Genomic DNA, 24,086 nt, shown 5'->3' with positions numbered 1-24,086 from the left:
AACTAGGTGGACCTACCCTAAATCTAGCCCAGAGCCCATCTCTGCTTCTGGCCTGATGTTACCCCTGCTTATTAGGCACTCTGCCAGTACAGTGGGAACTCACCTCCTGCTGGGCTCTGCATGCCTAACCGTCTCTTATCAAGGATTGGGATGGGGGTAAACTTCAAAGCCAGATATTGAGGCCATCCTGACCTAGTCTGGGAACACAAAGCTGGAGCTCAAAGGAAGGTGAGTCATCTCTGCTCACTGGGGTCTCCAGAGGTAGAAGGAGAATGGACCCTAACGGAAGCACTTTAGCTATAACATTGAGAATAATAGCCTATGTTTATATGGTTTGCCATTGACATTGTAATAGAATAGATATCACAATGTATTTTACCATTCATATTACATGGAACTTAATGTAGTACCAGGGACATTATAGGTGCTTAATAAATATTTGTTGACTTCACTTAGAAAGTATTTTAAATCTCTTTTCTCATTTGAGCCTTATAAGAATCCTGTGAAGTAGGTCATTTAGTTATTAGCCTGAAGACCCTAAGCACTTTCTGCTATAATAATATTGAAAATAATAGCCTATACTTAAAGAACTTACCATTTATATGTAGTAGATATTACAATGTAATAATTTACCATTATACCACAGTACCAGCATATTGCAGGTGTTTAGTAAATATTAATAAATATTTTTAGGTCTGTTGTTTCATTTAGGCTTTATAACAACCCAGTGAAGTAGATAGTTCAGTTATTAGCCTTAAAACCCTAAGCGCCTTTTGCTATAATATTGAAAATAATTACCTTTATGCGTATGGCTTACCATCTATATATACAGGATATATAATGTAATTAAAATTATTATAATATAATTATGTGTAATAGATATTATAATATTATAGCACACTTTAGCTTTCTAGATCCTGTTGTCTTATTTGGGCCTTATAACAGCCCTATGAAGTAGGTAATTCAGGTATCATTGTCCCCACTTTCTAAAGGTTTGAGAGAGAAAGTGTCTTGGCCAAGGTCATATAGTATTAAGTGGGTGGGGGAAAGGACCCGAGACTCAAACCCAGACCTCTTCATTCCAAGCCTTTTTGCACAATTCTATGTCCTCTAGACCCAGGTTCTCTTTATCAAAAAAGATTCTGTGCCTTTCCCTGACACTCATGAAACGATGGCAAAGCTTCTAAACTATGGATTCTCCTGCTCTGCCTGATGCCCTTTGACCAGGAACCACAGACCCACAGACCCTTGGAGTTGGAAAGTCCCTTAGAGAGCTTGCTGGTCTGACTTCCCATCCTTTTCTAGATGGAATTTCTCTGTCTCTCACTTTGAACCTTCTGCCCTTTCCCCTGCCAGGCCAACATTGGGCACATGGATACACCAAAGGAGCTTTGGAAGATGATCACTGGAAATATGGCCCTTATCCAGGTGAGTGTGAATAGAGGGCGGTAGGGAGAGAAGGGTGTGTGAGCGGAGAAGAAGGAAATGCTGAGCCCTTCAGGAGGGAGTGTTTCAGCCCAGAACAAGATGACATAGATATAATCTAGGGTCTCTAGAGCAGAACGTGGTTCCTGAGGTGATTTGCATTGCCTCACTGAGTTGGCTTCCACCCAGTACAGCACTGGGTGGTAACCAAGTTACCGAGGAAAACAGCCAAGACGGGAGAGCCTGAGAGGTCAAAACATCTTTCCCAGTGGCATCACTTTGATGACAGAGAGGAACTACCAAAGAGGGATTGACACTGCTCAGATACTCTGTCATCCTAATGCCACACAAAGCCTTTTGGATGTGGGGCTGGGAGGCCACATGCCTAAGTGCCCTGGCCAGCTTCCCCTCCGTGGGTCTCAACTCCACCCCAATAGAGAGATTCCATTACTCAATAACATAGGACCAAAGACTCTACAGAAAGAACCTAAATGATCATCTAAGCCAACTTCTAAATTAACATAGGAGACAGAAGACAACAACCAAAGTTTGACGCTGTGTCTTAGGTATCCACTAAGTGAGGAGCTCTGTGTTAGTTGGCAGCAAGGGACCAATATTTTTTAAAGACATAGCCCCTCCTCATGAGGAACTAATTTAATTCAATCTATTAAACCTTTACTAAGCACCTCCTGTTTGTAGAGAACTACTGTAAGTACTGGGAAATAGCCAAAGTTTAGCAAAAATCCACTCCCTTCCCTCATGAAGCTTTTATTCTCATAGGGAGGTTATAACACAGATAACGATAATAAAAAAGATATAGAAGTCCATTAGAGAGATACCAAGCAAAATATTAGATGAATGAGCCATTGCTACTAGCAGGGGATCAGGGGACACTTTTTCCTTTTTTTAAAAAAGTTTATTAATGTATTTGTTTCAGTTTTCAACATTCACTTCCATAAGTTTTAATTTTTTCCCCCTCTTCTCACTCTCTCCCCAAGGGGGCATGCTGTCTGATATGGGCTCTACACATACATTCCTATTAAACATGTTTACACATTAATCATGTTGCATAGAAGAATTATAACTAATGTGAGAAACCAAGGGAAAGAAAATGAAACATAATAAAACAAAACAAAAAAGAAAATAGTCTGCTTCACTCTGCATTCTGGCTCCATAGTTCTTTCTGTAGATGTGGGTGACATTTTCCATCTTGAGTCCCTTGGAAATGTTTTAGGTCCTTGCATTGCTGAGAAGGGCTGAATCTATCAAAATCAGTTCTCAAACACTGTGGCTGTTACTGTATACAGTGTTCTCCTGGTTCTGCTCATTTTACTCAGCATTCATTCATACAAGTCTTTCCGGGTTTTTCTGAAGTCCACCTGTTCATCATTTCCTCTAGCACAGTAGTATTCCATTACATTCATATGCCACAACTTATTCAGCCATTCCAGGGGACACTTTCTTGAGGGAGCATCAGTTAAGCTTTAAAGGCTAGGAAGTAATTCAGTAGGCAAGAGGGAGGAGGAGAAGAACATTCAGATACAGGGCATGGCATGAACATAAGCACAGTCAAGAAAATGTAAGTTGTTTTCTTGCCCAAGGAGCAGTCCCCCTTGGCTAGAGTCTGGAGTGTACAAAGGTGAGCAGTAAGAATGAGGTTGGAAAACTAAGGACATACCACATATCAGAGGACCTTAAATCCCACTCAGAGGATTTTTAGCTTTAGTCACTGGGGAACAGAAAAATAATAGGACCAGATTTATGCAAAAGGAAAATTATTCTGGTGGCCGCATGAAGGATGGACACACTGGAGGGGATAGGGACTTAGAGATGACAAGCACTATTAGAAAGCTGTGATAAAATCCCGGATGAATGACAGTGAGTCTCCTGTACTGGGGAAGCAGTTCAGAGAATGAAAGGGAGGGGACGGTTCCAAGACATTTTGCAGAAATGGAGTCCACAGGTCTTAGGACATAGAATTGATTGGATATGAGAGATGAGGGAGAGTAGTAGTGAAAGTTTCAAACAGGGGAGACTGGATGAATGGTGGGAGCAATGACAGAAACAGTGAAGACAGGCACAGTTTAGGGGAAAAGATGGTAAACTTTGTTTTGGACATGCTGAGTGTGAGGTGCCAGCTTGGAGATACAGGTTTGGAGCTGCATATAGATTTGGGAGGTATGTTCATTCTCATGAAACCAGGGGAATACAGGAAATGGTCAAGATAGAGAAAAGTTAAGGGTAGATTCTTGGGAGACCCCTATCTAAGGGGTTGGAAAGGGAGCAGAGAGCTGTCAAAGAAGACAGAGGAGTGGGCAGAGAGGTTGGAAGAGAGGCAAGAGAATATTGTTTCTCTGACACTAGGGGAAAACGGAGAATCTGGAGTAACAGGAAGAAGTGAAGGGGAAGGGACCTTGCCCCCTGGATGAACAACAGATGTTTCTGAAAAGTCAAGGAGTATGAAGACTTGTAAAGGGTCATTGAATTTGGTAAAGTCAGTCATTCATGGCATTTGAGAGGGGAGTTCTGGTAAAACAGGTACAGAAGCTAGGTTGCCAGGGAATGTGGAGAAAGGAGGTGATGGGGAGGTTGAGGCATCAGGTATAGGCAACTTTTTACAAGGTCTAGCAGGGAAGGGGAGGACAGAGATGGAACAATCACTGGCTTAGGGTGGAAAGACCAATGGACAGATTCTGTGTCCTGGGCATGTTTGTAAGATGAGAACGAGCCGGTCAATCTACATTTGCTTCTTAAGAACATGCAGGAGGCCATTTATTGAGCTAGGAATACAGCAACCAAAAAATAGCATGTGATTACATTCTCTCAGGAGATAGCATTTAAATACAGGAATCGGCCCTGGACTTGTACTGTAGGGAACTCTGGCATGAAGAAACCCCCTCTACTAATTTAGGTTGGCACCTTCTCTGCAACTTAGTCTTATAGGGGTTTTAATGTTTTGTCTGTGTGCCATGGATCCCTTCTCAGAGTAACATTTTTAAATACTCAAGATAGAATCCATAGGATTGCCAAAAGCACCAGTTATTTTGAAATAAAGAGGTCTTTTTATCCCCAGGTAAAGAGCCCCTGTCTTAGAAAGGTGCTTAGAGCATCAGTGACTTTCCCAGAGTCACCCATTGGTATGTGTCAGAGATGTACCTAGAACTTTGGTCTTTCTGGCTCTAAGGCTGCCCCTCTATCCATTGTAGTATGATGCCTCTTTTCTTTTTATACACACACACATGCATACACATTATGTATGTGTGTATACACGTTATACTGTATAGCCACACACAAGCAGCTTTCCAGAGGATGGCTGCTGTGAACAGCTTTCAAAGCTCTGATTACACAGTATAGTGAATGCTATTTATTCAGTAACAAATCAGAGCAAAACATTCACGGAAAATCAAGGCACAGCATTCACGATGTTACAACTTATCACAGAAAATCAAAATACAGCATTCACAACAGCTTATCACTAAAATGGCCACATAGTTTTCACCACAGTGGTCACAAAGTTTTGAACAAAGAACAATCATTTGTTAGCTCAATCATTCAATCAACTCAATCATTCAGTCATCCTTAAGGGACACAAAGTACAGTAGTCAAAGATCTCCACTCATGGGGCACACCAAGTTACAAATCAGTTACTATTCAGTCATTACTATTACATATACACACATATATATATTCATGTACACATATGCATATGTGTGTATATCAAGAATAAATACAAGGTCATTATATACAGCATAGTTAAGAAGGACTTTAGTAATTGGAGGGGCTCGGGAAGGTCCTCATGGAGAAGGTGGTGCCTGTGCCAAGTTGTGAAGAAAATGAGTTATTCTGTAAGGTGGAGGTGAGGAGGGAGTGAACTCTATGCACCTATAACAAGGAACAGAGACAACGGATAGGGGATGGTTTTGGGAACAAGGTCCTAGAGGAAGCAAGAGGGAATGATATCTTGAGCACAGTAGAGAAATAAGGTGTGCTGAAGGGTAGGGCTGCTTCTGTAACCAGAGGGAAAGAAGGAGGAGAGGATGACAAAGGAGTTTAAAGGAGAGGAAGAAGGGACAGGAGGGTGCTTATATCAAATTACCTAAATCTCATGAAGTAAGAGGCTAAATCTCCTGTAAAAGGGGAGAGGTAGGGATGCAAAATGGTTGGAGGCTTGAGCAAGGAAAGAAATAGAACAGTACTGTGAAGCCTGATTCAGGGAACCTAAAAATGCGGTGCTAACACCATCCTAGCTCCTCAAACTGTTGGGAGACAAGAAATTTGATTGTTTTTTTGTTTTGTTTTGGTTTTGCTTTTTGGAGGGGGGAAGGTAGGGCAATTGGGGTTAAATGACTTGCCCATGGTCACGACTAGTTTTGTGTTAAGTGTCTGAGGCTGGATTTGAACTCAGGCCCTCCTGACTTCAGGGCCAGTGTTCTATTCACTATGCCACCCAGCCGCCCCAAGACAAGAAATTTGAGTCCCTTTGAAGAGACAGTAGGTTAACTCTAAGAGAAACCATTTTTTTCCTTCATGCTTCTAATCCTTTTCATGCTCCACCCCTTGCCGCAGGTGCAGGCCACAGTGGTGGGCTTCCTGGCATCCATCGCAGCAGTCATCTTTGGCTGGATCCCTGATGGTCACTTCAGCATCAACCACGCCGTTTTGCTGTGTGCCAGCAGTGTGTCCACAGCCTTCATTGCCTCCCTGGTTCTGGGTAAGAAGCCAACCAGAAATATTTACTAGAACTAAGCTGTCACCATGCCCAGATGCCAGCCTGACTCAGTTACTCCTGTCCTGCCTCCACTAGGCATGATTATGATTGGGGTCATCATTGGCTCCAGGAAGATTGGGATCAATCCTGACAATGTGGCCACACCCATTGCAGCCAGTCTGGGAGACCTCATCACATTGGCACTCCTCTCAGGCATCAGCTGGGGGCTGTACCTGGAACTGGGTGAGACTCTGCTCTCGGAGAATTATTGGCAAATAGGAAGGAGTCAGGGTTAACATTATGAACCACCAAGGCTCTGTCTAAACATGTCCAATGTGCCTGTTGACTAAGTTCCCTGGGCTAGGAATGGGTGAAAACAGCTTTTAATGTCTATAAACCTAAAGAATCAGCCAGGCAATCATGAGCATTATTTTAAAGTGTTTACCATGTGCTAGGCACTATTTTAGACCCTGGGAAGACAAAGACAAAGGAAGAGAATCCCTTTACTCAAGGAGTTTACATTCAGAGATGACATGCATCTGTGTAGGAGTATACAAAACAGATACGAGATTACCTGGGCTGGGAAGTGTCAGGGGAGGGGAGTGATGTGGGAAAGGCCCTAGCAGTGAAGGGACCCAGGAATGGCCTCATGCCAAAAGAAGCACCTGAACTGAGCCTTAAAGGAAACCAGAGATTATGGAAGGCAGCATTAAGGAAGGAATGCATTTCAGACATAGGGAACCACAGCCAGGGCAAAGGTGAGATGCAGTGTGGCTTGTACTCAACAGCCAGAGGCCTGTATGACTGGAGTTCTTGGAGAGGAGTAATCCATTGTATAAGACAACTAGAAAGACCTTAATATTGATCAGTGGGGAAGTGGTGCACTGAGAAAAAACAGGATTCATAGACAGAGGACCTAGTTTGAACCCTGGCTTGGTTACTTACTGACCTGTAACTTTGGGCAAGTCTCAGTTTCTCCATGTTAACATAGCAGTAAGAGTTAAAGTTGGACTAGATTACCCTTCAAGTCCCTAAAACTATGATCTTGCTGCAGGCTTAGGAAGATTTAAAATTGACTCTGAGCAGGGATAGAATAAGGAGAATAATTTTATTGCTGACCTTGAACAGAAGAACCAGAAGAAGATGTTCGTAGATCACGGGGAAGGAGCAGGACCTTGGGGGAGTGTGTAGGCTGTAGGAGTCCGGAGATCTGAATGCTCTCGGCCAAGGCCCCTAGCCTTGGCATAATTCTTCTGAGGTGCCTTTGGGCCCCCTCCCAAAAACTGCTCTCGTTCTGAGCCTCAGAGAAGAGTAGCAGCTTTAGGTGCAGAGCCCCATTCTCCCTAGTGGGAGGAAGGATGTGGGGCACTGAGGGTGTGGGGGGTGGGTTTTCAGAAGATGGCTGTGGGGCCGGGAGTGGTAGTACTCACGACTCTCTTTCTGCTCCTTCCCAGAGGGCCGGCCGTATATCAACCCTCTGGTGTGTGCCTTCTTTGTGGCCCTGCTGCCTGTGTGGGTGGTACTAGCCAAGAGGAGCCCTGCCACTCGGGAGGTGTTGTACTCTGGCTGGGAACCAGTCATCATTGCCATGGCCATCAGCAGGTAGGGTCTGTGTTCCAAGCCGTTCATGGTCCTACCAGAGTCTTTCTGCTTAGGCCCTAGAAGGTGGGGGTAAAGACAAGAGACTAAGATTAGTAGTAGTTGGTGCTTTTTGGGGAGCGCTTTCTCCCTTAAAGCTGGTGAGGGAAGTGGGAGTGGTGGAGAAAGGTAGGGGATGTAAGAAGTGGCTAGCCTAGCATTGGTATGGCTCAGTTGTACTTTGGGTGCCATGATGAAACTAGATCCATAGTAGGTTGACCCGAAGCATCTAAAGCCTCTTCTACCTCCAAATCTGTGATGCTATGATGCTGCTACATTCTGGCCCTGGGTAGTGGGGTGGAGGCCTAGTAACTAAAAAATGACAATCCTAAGCAACCACCTGGTCTGTTCTCTTCTGGAATCAAGGGAGCACCTCCCAGAGGCCAAAGCAAGTATCTCAAATGTATCTGTATATCTGCTCATCTCTTATGTCCCCACAGTGTAGGGGGCCTCATCCTGGACAAGACTGTCTCTGACCCCAACTTTGCTGGCATGGCTGTCTTCACTCCAGTGATTAATGGTGAGCTCCTGGCATCAGCTGCTTTGAGGGAAAGGACAAAGTGGTTTAAAAAAAAAAAGCAATGATTTAGATAAACTTCTTATTTTTTTATTTTTTTTCCATTTTTCAAATGCTTTATTAACTTCTGATTTACATCATTCATTTCCACCAGATTCTGAGTTACAAATTTTCTCCCTGATTTTCTCCTACCCACCACCCCAGAATAGCAGTCCCACAGGATATCCCCTCCTCCAATCTGCCCTCTCCCATATCTTCTCCCATACCCCTTTCGACTTTTCCAGTAGGGAATGGTGGATCTCTATGCCCCAGTGCCTGTATATCTTATTTCCCAATTACATGTAAAATAGTATTAATAATATATATATATATATATATATATTTTTAAACATTTGATTTTAAAACTTTGAATTCCAGACTCATTCCCTTCCTCCCTTGTCACCTACCCTTACTGGGAAGATAAGCAGCTCAGTATAGGTTGTAGATGTGTAGCTAATGCAAAACAATAACATAGTATATGTATTGTAAAAGACTGACTATATTTCCCTCGCTCCTGTCCCACCTCCCACTTGTTCTATTCTCTGCTTTGATCCTGTCCCTTTTCAAAAGTGGGTGCTTCCAACTTCCTTCCCCCCGCCCAGCCTGCCCTCCCTTCCATCATCCCCCCTCTCATCCCCTTCCCCCATACTCTCCTGTAGGGTGAGATACCCTATTTAGTGTGTGTCATTCCCTCCTCAAGCCAAATTCAGTGAGAATAAGGTTGACCCATTCCCTTTTGCCTTCCTATTCTTCCCTTCCATTGTAACCATTATCCCTTGCCTCTTCTCTATGAGATAGTTTACCCCATTCTGTCTCTCCCCATCTCCTCTCATTATATTCCTCTCTCACCTCTTAATTTCACCTTTTAATATCTAGATAAACTTATTGAGGTTCATTTCCTGGATGAGCTCTTTAGTTCTCAGTTCTGGATCTCAGACTGGATACTCTTGAGATTGTGAGAGTTAGATCTATTCATGTGATCTTGGGCCAAGGGTTGGCACACTATGGCCCTTAAACCAGCTGCCTGCTTTTGTATGTCCCTTGAGCTAAAAATGGTGTTTACATTTAAAAAAAAAATTTTGTATTGTATTTAAAGGTGTAAAATCCATTTGTAGCTCTTAGTAGTAGGACATTTTGATCCTGGAGCCATTAATTTGTTGACTCCTTTTGGGGCATAGACATAGGACCTCGCTCTGCCTGGTATCTCTTAGGACACAATTTTTTCTATTTATTTCTATTTTTATACTTCTCTCAAGCTACAGAAGATCAGACACACAGATCTGAGATCTTACAGGACCTAATCATGTGTCTTAAGACTGATACCACCATAGGGAAGAAGGGTATTTGAAATCTGCAAATGTGTCTGTATATTTTGGAAACCTACCTGTCTGCGCAAGGACACCCAAGCATGCAGACATAGGTATACCCAGAGATGTGGAAGAAGGGGAGATAGCTTGGGGGATGGATCAGCCTTAAAGTCTTCCTGGAAGTGAAGGACAAGGTTCCCATTTCCTTTCATGATGACTTTTCTTCAGAGTGTCTTATTCTCCAAGGGTTAGCTTAGGGTGCTTCTCATAGGCGCAGTGTGAAGGATGTCCATGGTAATGGATAATGAGAAGTAGGGGAATTGTGTCCCTTTGCCTCCCTCACCCCCAAACCCCTGTCTGTCTCTGCAGGTGTTGGAGGCAATCTGGTGGCAGTCCAAGCCAGCCGAATCTCCACCTACCTACACATGAATGGGATGCCTGGGGAAAGCTCAGAGCCAGCGCCCCGGCGCTGCCCTAGTCCTTGTACCACTTTCTTCAGTCCCGGTAAAGCTCAGACTTGAGACACAGACACAAAGCTTTGATTTGTAGACTTAGAGTTCAGATCAGAGCCAGTGAATCCAGCCCCACCCCAAACATTGAATCCCATCGCCTTGTATCCCCAACAAATGCTCATCCAGCCTGTTTGAAAACCATCCTTCCAGTGACAGGGAACTCATCACCCCAAAAGCAACCCATTCTGTTTTTATATTTCTCTCAGTGTTAGAAAAATTTCCCTTACAATGAGGGCAGTAGTTTATTGCTAGAAACTGTGAGCCTCCCTTGGGAAGCTGGTTGAATTAAAGTGCCCAGATGGTTAGCAGGAACCGTGTGTTGTGGCAGGTTAGATCCTTCTCCCTGCCCTGGGATACCTGAAGACCCGGGACTGGTGGAGTATAGGTGAAAGAGCGGCTAAGTGTCTCTGGGTTCACGAGCCAGTGACCTGATGTGTTGAGGCAAGGGGAATGGTCTAGGCCTGCCCCCTTGACCACCCTGATTCTCCCCTTCCTTTGTGGGGGGACTGCGTAGAAAGGTTTGTTGACTGTCCCCCTTGTTCCCCAGATGTGAATTCACGCTCAGCCCGGGTCCTTTTTCTTCTCGTGGTGCCTGGACATCTGGTGTTCCTCTACACCATCAGCTGCATGCAGGGTGGCCATACCACCCTGACCCTTATCTTCATCATCTTCTACATGACGGCTGCACTGCTCCAGGTATGGGGCTGCTGGGGAAGAAGGGAAATCAGGGGAGCTTAGGGGGGAGGGGATGCAGAACTGCCCCTGCTGGCTTCCCTGCTGGGCTTGTGCCTTCTTTGGGGAGACACTAAAGAACTCAGGTAAGAACCATGCTTTGCCCTCCTAGTTACACTGCTCCCCAGAAGCCCTCCACAGACACACATAGGTGCACACAGATACTCAGACACCCAAACACAGACACACATACACCTCTCCCAAATGGCAAACACCAAGGCACTGTGTGAGATGGAAAAAAGAGATGAAAATAACCCAGGTATCCTGACTCCTAATTTTTTTTTTCATTTTCTACTTCCTTTGACCTGGGCTGGGAGAATGAGCACATGGCCCTATAGGGACCATCTTGGGGAAACTGACCTCTTTGTACCTCACTAGGGAGCTGGGCAACTAGGTGGCACAGAGAATAGAGAAGACCTGAATTCAAATTCAGCCTCAGACACTTAATAGCTTTGTGTTCCTGGGCAAGTCACTTAACCCCTATTTGAATCTCAGTTCCTCGACTGTAAAATGGGGACACACTGGAAAAGGAAATGGCAAACAACTCCAGTATCTTTGCCAAGAAAACCCCATGAATAAAAAGCCCATGGGGTCACTTGAAGTTGGACATGCCTGAATGTCTCAACAACAACAACAAAGGGGAGTTGGGAGAGGGTACTAATTTCTAATGGTCCTCAATGCTTTATCCTCTTTGAAAGTTCCTTCCTGGTTACTGGCCCTCTGTTCTTGAACTGACACAAGTCCCTGGCTGGAATGTGGGAACAGCTGCATTCCCTTCCCCAGGACACAGTCCTCCAGCTTTTCAACCACTCTCTTTATATGGGTTTCCTCTGCAGCTGCCAAGAAGGGTGTGAGATTACGAGTGGCTGGCCAGGGACAGCAGAGGGCTGTGCATAGCAGCAAGGCTGCTTTCTGAGTAAGGGGACTCCTGGCTTCCATGGGCAGGGGGTAGGGAGCCATGCCTGCCTTAAAAAGGTGACAGTTCCAGGGCGGCCAGGTGGCGCAGTGAATAAAGCATCAGCCCTGGAGTCAGGAGGACCTGAGTTCAAATTCGACCTCAGACACTTGACACACTTACTAGCTGTGTGACCTTGGGCAAGTCACTTAACCCCAATTGCCCTGCCCTCTCCCCTCCCCCCCCCAAGAAAAGCAAAAAAGATGACAGCTGTGACTTCAATTCCTTCATCTGAGGGCCCTGGGGATGAAATTTTCATACCACAGTATTTACAAAGTAAATCTCTCCCTAGTGACTTTATTTGAACCCAGATGTTTAAAACTCATCTAGTTCTTAAACCACTGCTTAACTATTTAGAGAATTCAAATGGTAGGCAAAGTCCAGAATACACAAGGGATATAAGCGTTGTCAATTAGGTACAGAAAGGAAAGGGAGGCAGGAACAGGATTTATATATACACAGCACACAGCAGCGACCTTCAAGACCAACTAACCCACTCCCTCATTTTATAGAAAAGGAAACATGTCTGGGTGTCGGGGGAGAAGGACTTGACCAAGGTCACACAGTTTAGGTCAATCAGAGTAATCTAAATATAACTTGCTTTTGCACCAATCAGCCATAATTTTGTAGCTATCTTCACTTCCTAATCTTATTTTGCTACAGCAAATGTTAAAAATAAGTTCTCGTTTCCTGAGCCCACAGCTGACTGTATGAGGGAAGGAAGCTTGGACTTAGCGGATTTTGATGACTCTGAGTAGTGACGGTAGCAGCTTTGCAAATGGTAATTCTCCTGCTGTTACTAGTGAGAATATTGAATCGTAGGTTGCCGGTGTTCCTCCCTCCCTCCCGCTCTCTTTGAATCCTAGAGAGCTCCCTGAAGAAAGGGATGTCAGAGGCCACCCTGAGAAGGGCTTCTCTCCCCTAGGTGGCAGTCACATGACACATCTAGGCCCTCGTGAATGACAGCAAGGAGGATTTAAGTTAGGATAAGAGATTTAGGATGAAGCCTTGACATTTACTAAGTCCAGCCCCCTCGTTTTGCAGATGAGGAACCTCAGGCTCGGAACAGTGAAATCATTTGCCTAAATAATGAGGGATTTGAACCCAGTTTCTCTTCCCTCCAGCTGCCTTTCTCTGCAGAGAGAAAGAGAAAAAATAATAATAGCTCACATTTATATAAGGCACCTAGCACAGTTGATAGACTGTGGGGCCTGAGACTCAAAACACTTAGGAGCTGTGTGACCCTGGGCAAGTTACTTAACCCTATTTGCCTCAGTTTCCTCATTTTAAAAAAAAATGATCTAGAGAAGGAATTGGCAGCCCACTCCAGTATCTTTGCCAAGAAAACCCCAAATGGTGTCATAGGCACAATTGAAACCGAACAGCAACAATATTTATTTAGTTCCTTAGGTTTGCAAACACCTTTACAGATTATTTCATAATGAAAATAAAAATATTCAGTTTACATTCCAAAGTGATCATGGAATGACACTTCCCTCGTCAGCCACATTTGAGGGAAGGAGTGTTCATGTGTCTCCCTATGTCTCTTCTACCCACTCTTTTTTTTTTTTCTTTTTGGAAGGCAGTTGGGGTTGTGACTTGCCCAAGGTCACAGTCTGGTTTTTGTTTTAAGTGTCTGAGGCTGGATTTGAACTCAGGACCTCCTGACTCCAGGGCCAGTGCTCTATTTACTGCACCACCTACCCTTCCCTCCTCTACCTGCTCTTAAACACTTGTCCCTAATGCTACCTGTCCTTCCGTCTCCAGTCTGGAGAATTGCTTGTTGCCTGTGTGTCATTCTCCCTGGCACATACAGTAGGCCGAGTACTAGAAACAGAGTATTTGAAGTAAAGACAGAGAAGCTTCCCTTAGTTGTTCACAAAACACAGAAGTGGAGCAGCCTGGGGCCCTTGAGGTCCTGCGGCAAGTAACGTGGCACCAGAAGAGAGGCCTTGGGTTGGAATCTGAGATCTGGCACTTACAACTGCGGTGACCTCTGACCAGTCACTCTGTCCCTCTTGGCTTCAGTTTCTTCTTCCGTGAGGTCCCTTCCAGCTCTGAATCTATGAGCCTAGAATCTCACTGTCAAAGAGTCACAAGAGTCTCCCCAGTTCCAAGTCCAGTACTCTATCCACTAAGCCACCCTCCCCCTGTTGTCCAGGATCATCATTTTACTGAGGAGGAAACGGAGGCCCAGAATGGAAAGTGCCTTGCCCAAGGTTATAACTAGTAACTATGAGAGCTTCCTAAGAGCCTACTCTCCTAATTCCAAATCTGGTGCTCTTTCTACTGTTGCTGGGACCTTCCTTGTCTCCCTCAAGTGAAAATTTTCTCCCCCTCCTCGGATTTCTCATAGCACTTTGCCTTGATTTCTCCTTTGCATTTATTTCGCTGTCCTGTGTAGCATAACTTTTAGTGTACACATTTTCCCTTAGGAGATTGTAAACTCCTTGAGAAGCGGGGTCTTTGTGGTATCTGTCTTTGTATCCTCAGTTCCTGGCACAGTGCTTTGCACATAGTTTGTTGAATGGGACTTTCCCTGAAGTGGATAAGGCCATGAAAAATCCCTAGGATCCCTGTAGTCCCAGGGCCAGGGGCCCCATAAGAATCATAGTATTTATCAGACTGCTTGTAGAACTGCAAGTAAGTCTTGGAGAAATGTCCCACCACCATTGTCTACCCCAGGTATAAGGATGGAGGCAGAGTACCCCCACTGGGCCTTGCATTGGTTAGAGCACTGGAGGTCTCCATACCTAGGACAGAAAAAGAAGTACTTAACAAACTTCAGTAAGTATTAATTAGGCACCCACCATGTGCTAGGCACTAGGGATACAAAACCGGAAGTGAAACAGTTCTTGCCTATAAAACAAACTAATATTTTTACAGATATGTACAAAATAAAAGAATAATTGGAGGTTTTGGAGGAGGAATTCACAGGCATCTGGGGGGAATCAGAAAAGGCCTCATGTAGAATGTGGCATTTGTGCTGAGCCTTAAAGGGAACTAGTTTGGGAAGGAGGAGGTACCTTGTAGGCAGGAGGATAGCCTGCGTAAAGACAGCATCCAGAGATGGAGGGGTGTTGTGAAAAACAGTGAGAAATAGAGTCCAGCAAGGGGAGTAAGATGTATTAAGACTGGACAGGCTAATTTGGAGCCAGGTTGTAAGAAGGGTTTATATTTGATTCTAGGTTGACAGGGTGCCACTAGTTTATTGGTTAGGTGACTGATGTGATTGGGCCAGCATTTGAAGGAAATTATTTTGGCAGTGATGGAAAGAATGAATTGGAATGGGAGAAGCTAGAGGTGGGGAGATGACTTGAGAGTCTATGACGGCCTGAACTGAGTGAAATGACAAGCCTTTGTGAGTGAAAAGAAGGGGGATGTTTGAAAGTGATTGTAGAGAGTCAGAAGGCATCCAGGCTGCTGCTTGCCTCGGCTGGGGGCACCCCCCAGGGCCTGGTGTGGCTTTAGTGCAGAACCTGGACTAACCCTCCTAGCACCTGTTAGGAAGGAACCTTACGAAGAACCACTGTGGGAAGACACCTCACCTGGGGGTTAGTGTCATTCCAGTATGTGACTATGTGCTTCACAGGGGAAAAATGAAAACATCCAGACTCTTTTCAAAGGGATGTGATGCTGGAAAATTATGGGAAACTTGTCTCCCTAGGCAGGTAGATGGTACAGTGGATAGAGTACTGTGTTTAGAATCAGAAAAACTCATCTTCCTGAGTTCAAATCTACCCTCAGAGGCTTACTAGTTGTGACCACCCAGGGCAAGTCACTTACCCCTGTTTGCCTCAGTTTCCTCATATGTAAAATGAATTGGAGAAGAAAATGGCAACCACTCCAGTATCTTTGCCAAAAAAACCCCAAAATGGGGTCATGAAGAGTTGGACATGACTGATAATGACTGAACAACAAAGATTTCCCTGGGTTTTCCAGCCTCTAAACCTGATCTCCCTGCTGGAACAGTGGAATGAACTATTATAGGTCCTAGATTTTCAGGGCACTGAGAAAAGACCTCAAGAGACTCCTGCTCAGATCCCAGGGTATTAACTGAGAACAAGCATTCATGTGAAAAAGTGGACCCTTTGTAAGATAGAGACTCCCATGGAGCAATTTCAGAAACATTCTTAAAAAATGGCTTATCAATATGAAGAATTATCAGAGGAACCAAAAAAAGTGATTCTGAAGAAATCTCCTCCCCAAAAGAAACATTCCAACCAAATAACTGAAAATTGGTAAAAGAAAATTGCCAGAGGGGGCATAACCCAGAAATATAATAAATATAGGAGAAACTTGGGTGCAATCTCAAGTCTTGTTACCTACCAGTGAGAGAGTAAAGGAAGGAGAACTCATAAGCATGCTATCCATGCCAAAAAAAAAACCCCAAACAATGAAGTTCATATTGAACATCAGAGAACTTACATTGGAGGAAAACTCTATCAGTAATGAATGTGGGAAAAACTTTAGATGCATTTCATTATTTATCCAACTTCAGAGAATCCATACTGGAGAAAGACCGTATAAATGTAATGAATGTAGAAAGGACTTCAGTTTGAGTTTCCAATTTATTCAGCATCAGAGAATTGATACGTGAGAAAAACCCTATGGATGTGAAGAATATGAGAAATCTTTCAGTGTTCATCCTTTATTCAACATCAGGAAATTCACATGGGAGAGAAACCATAAAAGGGCAGTGAATGTGGGAAAAGCTTCAATCAGAGCTCATTACTTATTCGCCATCTCACTGAGGAGAGAACGTCTAAGTGTCAGGAATGTGAAACAGCCTTCAGTCAGAGCTCCCAACTTAGTAAGCATCACCAATTCATTCTAGGCAGAAACTTGCAAATGTGATGAATGTAAAATAACAAGGCTCACAAGTGATTAAATTAAGCAAAGACATCTTATTCAGTTATACAGGTATTTATTAATCATCAACAATGTGCAAGTCACTGTGGTGAATGCTAGAAATGAAGGCACACTAATAATTTTGTTTCAAAGTTTTAGGAAAAGTACTAGAAATTTGAGGAGAAAGAGACAATTTTCATGTGCCTGAGACACAGCTCCTACTTTCTAGTTATTTATAGTCCAATGGAAGAGCTAAGAAACAAATACAAATCTCTACAATACAAGGTAATGTGTTAGAAGTGTCCCGTAAGTGGATTGAATTCCATTATTGGAGTGCAAAATAAGGAGGGTTTTGTTTTGTTTTGTTTTCAGGTGAGGTCATCAGGGCACGGCCCTTGAAGTAGGTAACATCTGAGCTAGAGTTTGAAGGATGGCCAGAATTTTATTTTGTGATAATAATAGCCCCTACAGCCCAGGGTTGTTGTGACAATCTAATGTGATAGTAACCGCAAAGCATTAATCACAGTGCCTAGCACATAGTAGGTGTAATATAAACGTTAGCTATTATTAGCTTCAGGGTTCCCTAAACCCTGAAGTTTTGTCTGAAGGGTGCACTTTCATAATTGCAGAAGTAGTTGGTCATCTCCCTTTGTCTCCTGCCCTTGAACAGGAATGTTTTCTCATTCCATAACAAGCAGACCCTGCCAGCAGCATGGCAGCTACTCCCCCAGAGTCCTCCCTTCTCTTCCTTGTACGATTCCCCTTTCTCTCCCCCTCTTTGGACTATGAAAGTTGTTACTTATTTATCCTAATTTGCCTCAGAGTGCTTCTGATTTACTTTGTGCCATAAGCAGGCCTGAAATAGATAAAAACTAAATCTGTGCCCTAGAAAGTTTGGAGGGGGGGAAAGAAGGTTATTGTAGAAGTAGAAATGACAAGATTTGGCAACTGGTTGGATATGTGGGGTGAGAATATCAAGATTATGAATCTGCATAACAGGAAGGATGGTGACGTTTGGATAGAAAGATAGTTGTGTTGATTTTGAGATGTGTATAGGACATCCATTTCATAACATCCAATATCTCGGTGATGCAGGTCTGGAGCTTAGGAGAGAGTTATATAAATCTGCGGGTTATATAAATCTGGGAATAGTTTATGTAAAAATGATCGCTGAATGCATGGGAGAATGATAAGAGCATGTAGAGAGAGAAGAGGGCCCAGGACCAAACCTTCAAGAATACCAGCATTCAGGGGGCATTTTGATCCATCAAAGGAGACTAAGGGTGGCCCAGACAGGAGAAGTAGAGTAGTGTCGTGAGAACTCAGAGAGGAGACAGTCTGCAGAAGAAGGCGGTCAGCAGCATCAGATGCTGCAGAGAATCCAAGAAAGAGGAGGATTGACAAGGGGGCAGTAGATTTGGAGATTAAGGGATCATTGGGTAATGTTGGAGAGAGCAGTTTCAGTTAAGGGATGAGGCCAGGAGCCAGACTGCAAAGGGCTGAGAAGTGAGTGAGAGGAAAGAATGTGTAGGCAATAGGTGTAGACTGGTTTGTTTTTTTTCTAAGAGTTTGACTAAGGAGGGACAAAGGATAATAGTTTGAGGGAATAATAGTATCTACTGATAATTTTCTAAGGATGGGGGAGAATTGGACACATTCATATGTTGGGAAGAGGAGGGGTTGTTGTGAGGGTGATTATTTAAGCAAGATTCATGTCGATTGATTGGCACCTGTTATTTTCTTCCAGAACAACTGGGTCCCAGTACTAAGATCTCTCTTCCATCCTACTGCAGGACATGACCTAAACAGCTGTTACATCCCAGCACCTTAAATAAAAACCTTTCCCTTTTTAACATGAGATGCCTATGACATTTCTGTTTTAGATCAGTTCCAGACTGGTGTTGATACCCTTCTGTCCAGGATGGTATTTGTGGTATTGGCAAAGTGAGTGGGGGTGAGGAAAGGATTGTGGAGCAGCAAAGGATTGGACAAGATGGTCTACAGCTGAAGACTTTAATGCTCTGAGGCCTAAGCCCTCTGATTGTGGGCAGGATGGGGTGGCCTTTGTTCCCTTCACCTCAAGTGAGAGGTTTCATGCATATGGGCCTCCCTTCTCTTCCCAGGTGCTGATCCTCTTATACATCGCAGACTGGATGGTGCACTGGATGTGGGGCCGGGGTTTGGACCCAGACAACTTCTCCATCCCATACTTGACAGCTTTGGGTGACCTGCTAGGCACTGGACTCCTGGCCCTCAGCTTCCACGTTCTCTGGCTCATCGGGGACCGAGACACAGATGTCGGGGACTAGCTTTCACCCTTCCACCTTCATCGCCTTGTATTTGATTTTATTTCTTTTTGTTTTCTCCCCATCCTCCTTTCTAGGACTTCACTTTGATATTGAATTCTCATTATTTTCAATGGGAATTTTTAATATGTCAAGCTGAGTTTGTACAGTGAGCATTTAGGAAGGCTAGATTGACTGAGAAAAACAATATGAGTCAATTTTGAGACAATCACCAAGTGCAATTTCATGGTGGGTGCCTCCAAGCAGGATAGGGAATATCTTTCTGGGAAATAGGGACAGGGAATCCAACCTCAGTAACCACGTGTTTGACTAATAGGGGAGCACTTTGTGGGTGGACTCTGGCTTTCTTGGTTAATGATGGTGATAATAAAATCATCCCCTTATTTCCTTGAAAATAGATCATAAGAAACGGGCGGAGGGGACAACTGGTCCCTAGCCCTCTTTTCTGCTGCTGAAATTTGGCCCCCCTAACGAAAGTGAAATGGGTTAACTGCTCCCATTCTGGCATGTCCCTCACCCCATAACTGTTAGGTACCACCAGTAAGCTGTCCCACTGTTCTCAAATTGCCTAACACTCCCTGGAAGAAGCAGATAGTGGCTTGGTCACCCTTTGCCAGCCATAAATTCTTCCAGTCATTCAAATTCTGATACCCACATCCTCTCAGGGCTCAAACAATAGGCTGCGTGTCACTTCTTCCCTCTCCTCTTGTCCATTGTACCCACTCCTTGTCCACGTTTGAATACACCCTGCTCTCTGAGTGAGCCAAGGGGCTGGGGTCAGGAGCTGGTTCTATGGTTGGAGAGTTTTGGGGAGAAAGTTCTACTTCCCCCTCTGTGCTTAAAATGACATGGAGTCAACTAAGGCTTTGTGGTTTCCTTAGCAGCACCTCCCCTTCCCCCCTGCCCTCTCACTGTCACTTTCCTTCTCCTCAGCTTCTGTCTTAGAGCATTCCTTCATTAATTCATTTATCCAACAAATATTTATTGAGTACTCAATGTACAAAGCCTGGAAGAACAGTCTCCTCCTAGACGAGCCCCCCAGGAAGCTGATCTCCTTTTTTCCCCACATCATCATCTCTTCGTTACCTAAAACCTTGCCTCCCCACTTCCTTTGGTCTTAGAGACAGAACCTGCCCTTGAACCTGGCAGTGAGAGAGGACTTCTTGAACCTGAGTTTCACCAAACTGTCTTCCCTCTTTTTCTGTGTTTTGGTTCCTACCTCTTCCCAGCCCTGTCCACAACCAAGGTGCCCAACCTGCTTCCTCCATCAGGGGTTCTTGGCTTTCCTCCCAGGTGGATGCCGGCTGCAGCCAGCAAGAGCCTAATTGCCCCTCCTCACACTCCCATCCCTTGACTCCTGCCCATTGGGCACCCAAGAGAATCCAGAATTGGTAGTCTGGACCTCACCCAGTTGCTGCTGTTTTTCTCTGGAAGGAAACTGGGGTTCTCAGCATCTCCTCCATGTATTGCTCTAGACCAGATCAGGGATCCAGGGAAAATCAAACACATATACTCATGCATGTATGGATCTGGGCATTTGGATGCAGGTGCTGCTCTGCTTCTTTGTTCTAGGGATTTCCCACATAATCTTCCTTCTTAGCCAAGAGGATGGTGGGTAAAGGAGACACCTGTTTCATCTCCACTCCCAACTTCTCCTACCCCCATCTCCTGGATTGTCCTAGGGGCTGCCATGGCAAGAGCCCCATCTCTTACCGATACCACTCTCATCACTGGGACCTTCCACTGAATTTTCTGGAGCAAGCCTTTGTTCTTAATCACTCATCCTAGAATTAGAATTCTAGTCGGAAGTAACTTCCATGGTCATCTGTCTACTCTGGGCTATGTCCAGCAAAGCGAATTCATCACTGCTTTGGACTTGTCTTCCCTGCTTCCCCTGCCTGATCCCTCTCATTCCTCCACTACCCTCTCCTATCTTCTCTACACAAACAGCAAAACAAACCCCCTCCAGAGGTCATCCCTCTTCCAGCTTCCCAGTTTGGCCAGCTTGTCCAACTCATTTTTCCCTCATCCACAGAGTCCTGTTTGGATCAGTGAGTGGACCCTCCTCCACCCTCAGGTCCTGGGTATGTCGCCTCCTACAAGAGGCGAAGAAAGAGGGACTGTGGAGTGAGAGAATATCATTGAAAGTGCAAATGCATCCAAGGTTTCTTTCCCCAACTGTGCATGTACTTTAGACCTGGCTGCAAGGAGCAATGTTGGTTTACTCTTGTATTCTTAAAAAGTTCCAAGATTGTGTCTTAAGAGAATTATTTATAGTTGCTATAACTGAATTGACAAATGTCAACTTAACTGATAAATTATATTTGGTAAAATAAAGAGGACATTTATTTAGGTTGTGGGTGATTACTTGCGTCTGGGTAGAGGAAACTTTTGTTCTGAGTAGGAAAGAGAAAAAACCAACATCAGTGAGTACAATGAAATCTCAACCATAGACCAGTCCTTCAATGAGGGCCTGCACTACTAATATGGCTAGCAAGGAGGAATTATTTTAGAAATGAGAAAGAATATTCAGAAAAGTTTAGTGACTTGCCTACAGTCACACAGTTAAAAAATGTTAAGATTGAGACTTGAACTCAAGTCTTCTGACTCCAAGGGTAATAATGCTCCCTGTAATGTAAATCAACAAGGATTTGTTGAGTTACCTAATGTCCCAAGGACAAGTAGGTATTTAAAGTGTGAGACAAGATCTTTATCCTCCAAGGGCTCATGATCTACTTGAGGCCTATCTACTGTGCCCAACAAGGTGAATGTCCTGAGCCCCAAATCTGTTTCTGCAAGGCCCAGTATTAGTAAAATATACCCAGATTAGCTCGATGACATCACCAGATCTCTCTGATGAGACTTTTAAAGCCTAATGGAAAGGACAAAACTGGTTGATGTGATGTGTTCAGAGCTCTCCTAAAGCTATTAACTGTCAGAGATCAGCCCTGCTTTTTAGGAGCTGGAAATCTGGGAGTCAAAAGCCAGCACTCAGAGCAGTTAAATAATTTATCCCCAGGGAGCAAACCCATGATGCCTGGGCAGAGATAAGAACCAGGGTCTTCTGACAATCCAGCATTCTTGACATAGAAGTGTAAGAAGTGGAATGAGAGTTGTCACCATCTCCCCTTGTGGAAGAAGGAACCCACCTTCTGAGTTAAAAAGGGGAAGGCTGGTACTTTCCCAGTGGTATTTCTTCTGCCTCTGAGGACAGAAAAAATAAATTATATCAGGCCTCAACTCCACAACTCCTTCCAGTTAAATGGATAGCTTATCTCTCTTTATTGGGGTCATAGGCTGCCTGACTCCTCAGGCATTCTCCGCTATAATCTGAGAAGCCATCTCCTCCCTAAATCCAAGTACATCAGTGTACAGCTTATTTTAAAACACAACCATTTGTTATCTTGGAGAGATGGGGTGCTCCCTGTTCCTTCAGATGAAAGTTCTCTTCTCTTCAGCTGTCCTGAGTCTCAGAAACAGTCTAGAAGCAATCCTGCTCCTAGTAATTCTCATTTCATTTGTAGTGGGGAAAAAAAGAAGTATTGTTTGGTAAGAATGAAGCAGTGGATTAAGAATCAGGAAGACCTACCCTCTGCTGATTCCATTTGACACTGGTCATGCCAACTAACCTGTCTGGGCCTTAGTTTCCTCATCTGTGAGATAAGGATGAGATTTCCTGCTCCTATTGACTTCTTAGTATACTGTACACTAGAGATGTCAAATGTTAGACCCCCAGGCAGCCCACCACACCCACTGGTACTTTCCAAACCAGGTTGAAATGTAATTGGGAAATATTTTATAAAATAAATAAAAATAAAATAAAACAAAAATAATATTGCATTTTAAAACTAAGTCAATATGTAGTCCACAGAGATCCTTATGTGTCAATCAGTGGCCTTGATTTCTATTTGAGTTTAACGTGACTCCTGGACATGATTTAATAGGTAAAAGACCTATTCTGTCCAAGGAAGACTCGACATGGTATTGGCCGTGTTGAGATGGCCCTGCCAGAGCAGGAAAAAGGCTGGTGTACCGAAGACAAAGTATAAAAATCACAACCATTTTCTGTCCCTTGGAACTTGAATCTTCATATTCTCTGAAGAGTCAGGTTTTCAGATGTTAAAAATAGCTTGCAAGGGGCAGCTAGGTAGCACAATAAATAGAGCACCAGCCCTGGAGTCAGGAGGAGCTGAGTTCAAATCCGGTCTCAGACACTTAACACAAAAAAACTAGCCGTGTGACCTTGGGCAAGTCACTTAACTCCAATTGCCCTACCTTCCCCCCTCCAAAAAGCAAAAAAAATACAAATAGCTGCATTTGTAGAAGTGATAGTTAATGAGTAGCAGCCTCAGAGCCACTGAGATCCAGGTTTGAATCCTGCCCCTGATTCACACTAGCTGTGTGAACTTGCACTTGGTCTCTCACTGCCCTAAACAACTCCTGAGGATGCCAAGATGCCAGCTTGCATTGGTAAAGAGAGTTTCCTCACCCACAAGTTCCTGTACTAAAGAAGTCACAGATCCTGTCTCTATCCCCATCTGCTAATAGCTCCCCTTGTGACCTTGTGTTAGCATCATGAGTAAAAAACATAAAAAGAGAGAACTAGACATCCCAGTTAGGGGAAGTAATTTTTATTTGAAGAGTGTCACTGAGGCTGGATGGGCTGAGGATAAAGCTCCAGAAATGTATGTCTTATTCAAAAATGGGTGAGCAGTGGTAAATAAAAGGGACTAAAGTGTGAGGATGGCTGAGTATCACTATATTAAGAAGTGATACCCCTGACAGGAGCCAGGGGGGTAAACATAGTGGAGAACGTTTAAGGAAATAGCATCAGAGACAGAAATAGGATTCATGTGATCTTTGGCAAGCTCTAGATAACACCTGGAAATAGAGAATGAGTTAAGGAATGAGATTTCCCATACCCATCATGGAGTTATGTCAGTGACATACTGCAGTTAGGCAGGCATAGGCTGGAGCTGTCTATCTGCCCCAAACAAAGAAGCTAACAGTTCCCTGGCAATTTCTTCTTAAAAGGTGAAAACCAAGGGCCAGCTAGGTGGCACAGTGAATGGAGCACTGGCCCTGGAGTCAGGAGG

General features: G+C 44.1%; 1 protein-coding gene across 2 annotated transcripts in view; it reads left to right on the top strand.

The window, feature by feature from the left end:
- The window catches only part of SLC41A1 (solute carrier family 41 member 1), a 40,239-nt gene extending 18,897 nt beyond the window's left edge, over nt 1–21,342 (top strand). The window contains exons 4-11 of one of the 2 annotated variants that reach the window (XM_069074695.1): nt 1,357–1,428; nt 5,992–6,136; nt 6,230–6,376; nt 7,588–7,735; nt 8,212–8,291; nt 10,004–10,138; nt 10,694–10,842; nt 18,808–21,342. In XM_069074695.1, the coding sequence (XP_068930796.1) occupies nt 1,357–1,428; nt 5,992–6,136; nt 6,230–6,376; nt 7,588–7,735; nt 8,212–8,291; nt 10,004–10,138; nt 10,694–10,842; nt 18,808–18,993 (1,062 nt within the window). In that variant the 3' untranslated portion in view covers nt 18,994–21,342. Of the gene's footprint in view, nt 1–1,356; nt 1,429–5,991; nt 6,137–6,229; nt 6,377–7,587; nt 7,736–8,211; nt 8,292–10,003; nt 10,139–10,693; nt 10,843–18,431; nt 18,531–18,807 lie in introns of those variants that run through there. The other variant, XM_069074696.1, reaches the window with a different exon arrangement.
- The last annotated feature ends 2,744 nt before the right edge of the window (nt 21,343–24,086 follow it).

The sequence above is a fragment of the Petaurus breviceps genome, unplaced genomic scaffold, assembly GCF_028583685.1.
Source record: "Petaurus breviceps papuanus isolate PSGF00001 unplaced genomic scaffold, PetGlider_PUasm1.0 90895, whole genome shotgun sequence".
Classification (NCBI taxonomy): domain Eukaryota; kingdom Metazoa; phylum Chordata; class Mammalia; order Diprotodontia; family Petauridae; genus Petaurus; species Petaurus breviceps.
The sequence above is the reverse complement of the archived record's forward strand: the minus strand, read 5'-3'. Positions and strand labels throughout refer to the sequence as shown.